Source organism: Nicotiana sylvestris, chromosome 1 (genome assembly GCF_000393655.2).
Source record: "Nicotiana sylvestris chromosome 1, ASM39365v2, whole genome shotgun sequence".
Taxonomy (NCBI): domain Eukaryota; kingdom Viridiplantae; phylum Streptophyta; class Magnoliopsida; order Solanales; family Solanaceae; genus Nicotiana; species Nicotiana sylvestris.
Genome location: NC_091057.1, coordinates 62,165,117 through 62,175,216, shown reverse-complemented (window position 1 = coordinate 62,175,216; position 10,100 = coordinate 62,165,117). Strand labels below are relative to the sequence as shown.

At 39.8% G+C, this 10,100-nt stretch overlaps 1 protein-coding gene across 1 annotated transcript; it reads right to left on the bottom strand.

Moving 5' to 3' along the window:
* Positions 1 to 9,586: 9,586 nt before the first annotated feature.
* LOC138870466 (uncharacterized) lies at positions 9,587 to 10,100 on the bottom strand. The gene is made up of 2 exons (XM_070148273.1): positions 9,726 to 10,100; positions 9,587 to 9,592 (listed from the first exon to the last, which is right to left on the bottom strand). Exons 1-2 carry the CDS (start codon positions 10,098 to 10,100, stop codon positions 9,587 to 9,589), a joined length of 381 nt encoding a protein of 126 aa, XP_070004374.1.

Here is a 10,100-nt window from a genome sequence, read left to right as displayed (position 1 = left end):
TAAAGCAATAGAGAGGTAACAATGGTCCATTTCTTCAACTAGAATTACATATCTTCACACAATAGCCTAAACAAACTTCATTTCCATTCATGGTTCGAAAGAACTACCTGGGAATAAAAGGGAAACAAAGAGAAGTGAGGATTCAGTAGGCAGCAACAGCAGAACAACACCTAGATTCAATGAAACAGTACCCCAAAAAACAAAGCAGCTCAAACCAAACTTTTAGAATCCCAAAACTCAAACCATTTTTACCCAAGTGCTGGAATTTTAAGTTCTTCAGAAATTCTAGCTAATAAAGAGGATCAGAGAATTAAAACTAAATAGAATTTCGGGCTGTTTTCCACAGAAAAGTGTAGAGAATTCCATGTTATTTCAGAGTTCTTCTCAAGGACCAAGCCGTTTCAGTTTTTTGCCGGATTTTTATCTCTGATTCCTACCTTGCTAATGAAGAAAGGATGTCTTTATAGGTAAGTCTTTGGGGCAGCATAAAGAAATCAGTTTTTCACTTAAAACCTTTTTGAATTCTCATTTTTGCTCACATACCCTTAATTTTAGAATCATATTTTCACCTTAGTCCTAAAGGCACCTTCCCAGAAGCTGCCTAAATTAGTTACAGATATATTCCATAAACCAAATTCCGAAATTACCCCTTAAGCACCCTGTTATTACCCCTGAAACCAAAATGGGTCAGGGGTCAAATTGACCCAATATTTCAAAACAGCAAGACTTGGGCTAATCCCTTTTCTTTGGACCCAAGTCCGATTCAGAAATTCGAGAAGGCAGAAAATAAAGGGCAACTCGGAGCTAAATGGACTTCTGAACCAACTGTTCTCAACGGCCCAAAACTAAAAGGAAAATTAAACAATATTAACCTAACATATCCAAACAAAACTGAAGAAGATAACATTTAACCTAAGTTAAAGAAACACATACAGATATGATTTTGAGAAAATAGAAGAAAAAAAAGAAGATAGGAAAAGAAATGAAAGAGAGGGAATACTGAAAATACCTATCAAAACCAGGCGAACATTAGTTTTGAACTAATCTTCAAGGAATCTTCAATTTTTGGCCGAAATGGACCTTAATTGTGTGTTCTCGACTGAAAACAAGCGATTAAAGTCAAATTCAACCTCAAATCTTCAATAACCTCGCCGATTTGGTTTTTGGGATTTTAGGGTTCATATCTTCAATTTAAGATTTGAAGAATTTGGGACAGATTCGAGGGAAAAGAAGTGAAGATTTGGAATGGGGGGATGAAGGGGAGTTTGGGGTGTTGCTTTGGGGTGATTTGGGGGTGGCGCCACCGGCCTGAAGCGGTGAAGAACCAAGGCGGCGCTAGGGTTTGATTTGGTTATCTCTGAAGAAAGGGGGTGAATTGGGAGAGACGGGTTTGAGAAGGGGGTAGCTTTAGGACAGTTAAATATTAAATGGGGGTTCAGTTCCGGACCGTTAGATCAAATGAGATCAACGGTCCAGATTAAAGGCTACTAAAACGGGGTCGTTTGGCTTTGAGTGGGACTGGACTGGTTTTTGGAACGGGTTTGGGCTGGGTCAGCGGGTATTTGAGGTAAAAAGGGGGAAATATGGTTTGGGCTTGGGGGAATTTCGAATTTTGGCCCAAGATCCGAATTTTCTCAATTCTTTTCCTTTTCTTTTTATTTTTTCAATTTTTATTTTTTCAAACATTCTTTTCTTTTTTAAAATTAAAACCTAAATTAATTCTTAAACCAAATTATCCTACCAAATTAGATTAATTGCTCAAAATAATACTTACTATAACTAATTAATTAAGAAAATTACAAAATTTGAAGCTAAATGCAAAAATGAGTTATTATTTGTGATTTTTCTATTTTTTGTAACACAACTAAATTATTAACTATTTCAAAAATGCCAAATTAAATCTTAAATGCAAATACCACATATTTTATATTTTTTCATGAATTAAATAAAATAAACGTGCACAGACAAATGCAAACAATTAACAAAAAATGCTACAAAAATCCACGAAACTGCAAATAATGGGAAAAATTTATTTTGTTTCAATTTATGGGAATAATTCATGTAGGAAAAAAATCGCGTGCTCACAAATAGGACCTCAGGCCCCCTTTCACACTTTTTGCTCTTTGCATTCTCACATAATATTGAGTACTGTTCACTCACGCACTGATTTGCACAACATAAGATTTGAGATTCATCTGTATTGCATCTCACTTTTGGTAATCTAAATCTATACTTAGTCTTTAATTTTGTTTTTATTTTCTTTTAATTTGATAGTTCTTACTTCTTCTTCTTCCTTTTTCTTTTAATTTTTAACTTAGGGTTCTATAATGTTAATTAGATTAGGCTTTAATTAGTCAGAAATGGTGATTAACTACCTAGTGGGTTGATACTATGATGATTAATGCTAAAATGCACGAAACTTTGAAACCCTAGGTTTTGAGCCCAAAATTTGACCATCGCAGTCCGCGATCAACTATCTTTTGAGAGATTTTAAAGCCTTAATAATCGCGGTCCGCGGTGGCATTTTTTCGCATTTCGCATTGCCTTACCGCGGCCGCTCATAATTTTTTACGGTCCGCGATGAACCTGAATTAGAGAGTGGGTAGTCTAAATCCTACTTCACTGCGGTCCGCGGTGCAATTTTTTGTGATCCGCGGTGGTACCTTTGCGGCCGCGATGCATTTTATGCTGTCTGCGGTCAACTGTTTCCAATCATACTAATCTCTGCTTCTGCTAGTATTGATACCAACAAACATTAACTGAATTCTCCTTGCATACAATGGTTAAATCAAGAGGAGGTGGGAAAAAATAGAAAGGAAGAGGGGATTACTCCTGGAGTAGGGGACGAGGAATGATAAAATTGACCCCACAGGTTCGGAAAACAATTGGGGAAACTAGAAAACAAATCAAGGCTACAGATATAGTTGCTTCCCATTCAGAGGAAAGTGAGTATTTGCCCTCCTGGGAGGCATCAGAGTCTGACTCAGTGCCGAAATATGTACCCGACTTCTTGGAGAGATTTAGGTTGAGAGATATACCTACACCTCCGGCCTCTCCTACTACTCAAGGTTCAGTTAAAGTTTCTTCTGAGTCGTCTGAGGGCTCAGCAGAGAGTAGTGATAGTGCAACCTCTACTTCACCTACAGCTTCAACACCCGGTGAGGATCCCATTTATGAAGAAGAAGAGAGAGAACCCCAAACTGGGGGTGTGGAAAGAACTAGAAACCCAGAGGCTTGGCAAAGGAAATTTGTTAGTGAGGTTGCATACCACAAGTTTTGAGAGTGGTGTCCCAAGAAGAAATTGATTCTTGAGCAAAAATTCATTGAAAGGGACTTCTGCCTCACAACCCTAATGTGAAAAGGTAATTTAGAGAGCGCCCGGGCTGAAAATATTTTACAAGCAAAGTCTGGGATGCAAAGGAGCACTTAGTCAAGGAGTTCTATGCAAATGCAGCCCATATAAAAAAGGGCACTAAAGTTACTAAGGTGCGGAATTTGACAGTGAAGTTTGATGGGAAGACAATTAATGAGTACCTGGGCTTTTCTAAGAAAGATGAATCATTATACTTGGAAAATTTGGCATTGGATGAGGCAGCCCATCCGTAGTTAGCAGAATACCTGGCACTCCCGGGTACCACCCCAGCATGGTTGACATCAGGAGTTGCAATCTTGAGGAAGACTGTAAATTTTGAGGCGAAGGGGTGGGAGACTTTTGTGTGCAGCAGGCTAGACCCTACTACCCATGAAAACTCTATGCTTGTCTCCCGGGCAATATTTGTGGCATCTGTTATGGCGGTGTTCCCGATCAATGTCAGGAATGTTATGTCTAGGGTGATCACTAGGGTGGTCAATAAGGGTGACAAACCATACCCCTTCCCGAACTTCCTTACAATGTATTGTGAGGACCAGGATGTGGAGAAAGGGAAGTTTGACGTGAAAGTGAAACTAAAGATGCCCTTTTCATGGTACATCCTCAAGGCTGATGACAACCCCAAAGACAAAGATCCTAAAGGTAAAGCCACTACTTCTACTGGCCAGTCTAAAGAACTAGTAGTAGTAGCCCCTTCTTCTCAGCCTCCCACAGCCACACCAGATATTACCTCCGGACCATCTACTTCCACTGCTCCAGATATCCCCTCATCCTCATCCTACCCATTGACTGCCCACCTTTTGAGCCAAACACTTGCTAGTATCAACAACTGGATGCAGCAGCTACTTCTAAGCTGTCTGTGCTTTCTACCTCGGTGGCAGCCCAGTCCGTACCCCCATAGCCACAGGTTCCAGCTTCAGTGGAAGAGACTCTCAAGGAGCTTCTGGACAACCAGAAGAAGCTCCTAGAGTACTAAAAGTTTATTATGGAAGCTATAGATGCTCATGGAAAGTCACTGAAGGAGCTGACCAAGCAGACAAAGAAGCTGAAGCATACTCAGGCCTTAAAGGAGTCTATGAATGAGTTGAGGGAAGAAGTGGAGAAGATGAAGGCTGCTGATCATCTACCATTGGAGTTATTGGTGCATAACCAACCTCCAGCAGCCCAGACTAAGATGAGCAGGAGCAGGAGTTGGAGAGGGCACCAAAGAGGAGGAGAGTGATACCCAGGCAGATAATGTAGTGATTGAGTTGAAGGACACGCAGGGGGGTTTCTCTAGCCAGCCTCAGGTCCCAGAGTAGGCACAGGTTATAGGGATCCAGTCACAGGTTCCCGAGCAGTCACAGAACCCAGGGACCCAAGCTCATGACCCCATACAGACGGAGGACCAATAGGGAGTTTTCTTTACTCTCTATCTTCTTCTTGAGTTTATTTTTGGGCGGTTAGCATTGAGGACAATGCTAGCTTTCATTTGAGGGGGTAGCCCTATTTTGATGATATTGGACTGTAATTATGATATTATTTTCCTTTTTGTTATGCTTTTCACTTTTGGTATGTACATAATTTTACCAGTTTATTGCACTTTTCGCATTTTGCAATCTTGGTCTGTATATAAAGTTACTTTCTTATGTATATATTCATTCTCTCTTATGTATATTTGTTTAAATCCCAATTGTATATATTTAGTTTACCTTTCGTATTTTCTTTCATAGCTTCTTACTTCATTTTAGCGGCTTCTTTTTCAGTTCGTAACTTCTTATTTTGAGTTTTGCGTTCAATAAGCCTTTGGTTTTCTTAATGCCACAATTCTTTTCAAAGATGGAGTTTGTGTGAACCAGCTGGCTCTTCCCGATGATGTATGGCATGACAACTTTCTTAAGGGTTTGAGTCTATTTTCTTTTCGTTTTTGTGTAAATAGTAGCTAGTGAGTAATAGTGCGTCAAGCAAAGCTTCACTTGGGCCTAACACATTTGCCTTTGATCTTATGGTCAAAAACAAATTGGTGTGTATAGGATGGTGACACTTGTGACCTTGAGACTCTTGTGTTGGCTAATAATCATCATGTGGTTTTTCGGGACCATTTGCGTTACTCAAATCATAGCTAAGGTTGTTGTGAGCCCCCGACCCTATCTCTTTAACAATCCTATAGCTTGTGTGGTGAGAATTTTATTTGCAAGTCCAAGTCCCATGCCATTGAGTCTAGAACTTGCCCTGAATGTTTGTCTAGGCCAAATCCTAAGTGTAGTTTGACTTGAGAAGTGATTATAGGCTCTCCTTGATCTGAATGGTATCTTGAAAACATCCATAACCTACCAATGATAATATCCCTAGTCAACCCCTTTGAGCCATAGCCCTTTTTCTTTCAAAGACCATGATACAAGCATTTACCCGTTCTAAAAAGACCCTCTCTTGGCACCTGATCTTTGCTTAGCACAAGGCAAAAACATATGTTTGGGGGAAGAGACGAGAAATGAAAAAAGTGGTAAAAGGTACAAAATGAAGAAAATGAAAGGCAAAAAGAAAAAGAAAGAAAATCAAAAAGTCAAAAAGAATGAACAATGTATAAGAAATGAAGGGATTCAATAAAAGTAAAAAGATGAAAAGCGTGGAAAGATTAGAAAGGAGAAAAAGATTTGAAATGAACAAGAAAGAGTGACAGTGTGTCTCTCTAACCCCTAAGAAAGAAGTATATGACTCAAAGAGTCAAGAGAATGTGTGCCAAAATGAAGCAAATGAAGTGCTAAAGGGAAGATGAAATCTTCTTAGACCAAATATATCCTACCCTGAACCAAAAGCCTTCATTGTATCCACACAAAAGCCCTATATGATCTTTAGTTGAGTGAAGCTTACATTAGTGGTGACTCACATAAGGGGCAAGCTTATGGTACTTAGAGCCGGACTTGTGACCTTTCTTTGAGAGAGATGATTGTGTTTTCCACAATCCTCATTTTGAGTGCTACAATCTAAAAGTGAGGTTTTGCTTACGGAAGAGTGAGGAGTATGAGTTTAGGTTCCACAATGTCCAAAGTAGTAGAAAGAGTTTCCTTGATGAGTTGAGTCAACTCTTGATGCTTTTGTGTCGCCCTAAAACCATGATGCTTAAAAAGGTTGAATGTTGTTAATGATTCATTTGAGTTGAGGGCAATTATTAGTCCTAATTGATGCTAGATGAGGTCACTTTAGGTCAGCTAAATTTTCTTGGTTTTATTCTTAAGGAGGTGAGATTTACTTTGTTTGCTTGAGGACAAGCAAAAGCTTAAGTTTGGAGAAGTTTATAACTAGGGATTCTAGTCTATTTTTTACTCCTTTTTGCTTGAGTTTTGGATTAAAAATGTATACAAGTAATCCTAAAAGCTTACATGTTATGCTTGTTTGCAGTGTTTAGTCAAAGAGTGACAAGGAAGTCAAAATTAGCTCAAAAAGGAATGTAACCTACACAAGTGCCAAGAACAAGTCAAAGCACCGCTACAGCAATAAATCCACCGCGGCTGCAATAGACCCACCACGACCGTAGTGCTTTTATCGCAGTCCGCGGTGGCAAAGATTAGAGAGGATGCATTTCTGGAATTTCAAGCAATGCGGCCCACGGTTAATTTTCCGCGGTCCGCGGTCCATTTGTTATGGTCCGCAGTGAAGCCATCGCGATCGCGGTCCATTTAATGTAGTCCGCGGTGGCTAGATTCAGAGAACAAGATTTGAAGCCAAAAAACCTCACCGCGGCTGCAGTCCATTTTTCGCAGTCCGCGGTACCTTCTTCAAGGGCATTTTTGTCCAGAAAATTTGACCTCGTATGAATACTTTTTTTCAGATTTTTAGGTCATCTTATCTATAGCTGAGCACATGAACGCCATTTTTTAGCTATTTTGAGTAATTGTGTAGCTAGTTTAACATTGAATCTTCGAATCTTAGCTTGTAATTATATTTTATGGGTTATTATTCTTCATCTCAATATATGATTTCTTCTATTATTATGAGTAGCTAGATCCATTAGCTAGGGTTGTGGCTCAACCTTAGTGTGGGTATTTGATGGGTCTCTTATTTTAGGGCTTAGATGTTTATGGGTGGTTGATATTTGGCCTAATTTGTATTTTCCATGTTGAATTAGTGGTTGCAAACACAAATTTGTGCCTTTTTGACTTGGGCTCTTCTTGAGAAAGAGAGTTTGAGTCTAGGAAAATCAGGCCAACAAGGAATTGGGGCGTATTCAAGAGATTGATAGCTCCAATTAAAGGGTTAAACCTAGAGATAGTAATACCCGACTTGAGCCTATATTGCTTGCACAATTTTGACACCCAATTAGTATTGAGAAAGTCAATTAGGTCAAAGTCACTCAAGATACCGAGAGGTATAGAGTGAGTAGTTTCATGCATTGGCTATATCGCGATCCCAAACATTACTACTTTTCCTTAGGCTTTAGAACCCGTCAAGTATTCATCTAGGGGAAAGTCACTTCCCTAGTGCCTCTTTACCCATTTAGAAAACCCTACAAACATTTATACTTAGCTTAGTTTTGCATATTATTAGTATAAAATTAGAAGTAACAAACAAAGAAATATGATTGGAAGTGTAATCAAGAGCACTACGCACTGCTAGTTTAGCTAGGAATCCAACTCCCAAATACTCTAGCTCCCTGTGGATTCGATCCCGACCTTCTTGGGTAAAAGCTGCATCGACCGCTCTTGTCACTCTGTAGTGAGGTAGGTTTTGACCCGATCAGTAGATAAAGGCTCTGAACCATAACTATCATCTTCCGAACCCTTAAAAGTGCTTGCGAAGGTGAAAGGCTAATCTCGGAGCTGAAACCTCCCCTGAAGTTGCTTTGGTTGTGACTGTGCATCAGGTTGCTCTTGCGCAGAGTTGCCCTCTAATGCTTCCCTAGACGGGACATATGAACTGGACTTAGCAAGCTCCGGGGCTCACTTGGCTATTGTGTTTTTTTCTATAACTCTTTGCATAGAGAGTGGTATAGTACCCCTGCCTCGGCCTCAAAAGGGTTCACCCCTCCCTTTGGATATATCACCGCGACCATGAGATCTAACCATTGTCTGCAATACATAGCAATAGGAATCAGTTATGTTTCAAGTTTAGAATATCAGACAATTGCTGAAAAAGATAGTATGCAGAATGGGGAAGTGCGGTCCGCACATTTTTGAGTACGTCCGCAGATGGGTTTGTGCGGATCACAAAATTTGGCAGTGTGGCCGCAGTGGTGATTCTGCGGTCCACATAATTTTTAGTGCAACCACACAATTGAAGTGCGGTCCACACAAATCTGAGTTTGACCGCACATTGGAACTTCAAAAAGCACAACTCATTGAAGACAGCGAATTGCTCGATCTGCGGCCGCACACACTTTTCTATAGCTGCGGTTCAATTTGTGTGGACTGCACAATTTCAAGTGCGGTCCGCACAATCATTTTACACCAATTGCCCTAGCATATCAATCTGCGAGCCGCACAATTCAAAAACAAAACGAGCAGATCTTAGTGTTTCTAATTCACGCACAATTTAGACATGGTAGTAGAAATTTAGACATGATACACAGTTTACACCCCCCCCCCCCATATAGCAAATAGGAAGTTATCCAACACCAATTGTAGCTCACATGATGATGAATTTGACATTAGGTCTTAAAATAACTAAACTAATTATGAACAAAATTAAGAAAATGGAAAAAATTTAAAGATGAATTGAATATACCAGTAATGTAGTGATGCTAAGGAAAAATCAAAGATGATGAAATGAGTGTTAGATATGTGAATCAGTTGAGTGCACTATGTTTGCCTTTGTTCTAATTCTTAGAGAATGTAAAGTTTTAACTGTTGAATGAAGAGAACTATTTATACTGATCGAGATGGCCTAAGGTTCAACAGAAGAATGCGGCCGCACAATTTCATGTGCGGTCCGCACTCCTTTACCTGTTGTACATTTTCCTTTTGAAGATCTGCGATCCGCACATTTTTTAGTGTGGCCGCAGATTTTAGTTTTGACCGCACATTTCATTTTGCATTCGCACTTTTGCCATTTTTTTGACAAAAAACTTCGGAGAGTGTGCAAATTTAGTTTTCCAGTTATGCGGAGCGCACAAGAATTGTGCGGCCGTGGATGCCCTTCTGTTGTGGTAGTCCAAATTGTGCGGTCCGTATAATAAGTGTGTGGTCCGCACCTTTCCACAATTAGCCAATTTTTTCTAAGCATAGTTCCTGCAAAGCACACTCATTCCTGCAACACACTTCAAAACCAGTTAACACAAAACAAGACCTATCTAAAAAAAAACATGGGTTGCCTCCCAAGAAGCGTCTGATTTAATGTCACGGCACGGCGTATATTACTATTATCATTTGAAATGAATTACCTCCACGACGTGGCCGTAATCTACTTTTCCCATATAATGCTTCACCCGGTGACCACTGACTCTAAACACCTCATCATTTTTATTATTCAAGTCCAATGCACCAAAGGGTGCCACACTTACAACCTCAAACGGGCCACTCCATTTAGACTTCAATTTTCCCGGAAACATCCGTAACCGAGAATTGAACAACACAAGATCACCTTCTTTAAACTCCTTGTTCGGGATGTACTTGTCATGTAGGTACATCATATTCTCCTTGTATAAGAATGAATTTGTATATGCATGGTACCGAAACTCATCTAACTCATTCAATTGTGCCACCCTTAAGTTGGTGGCAACATCCCACTCAAGATTTAACTTCTTTAAAGCCCACAT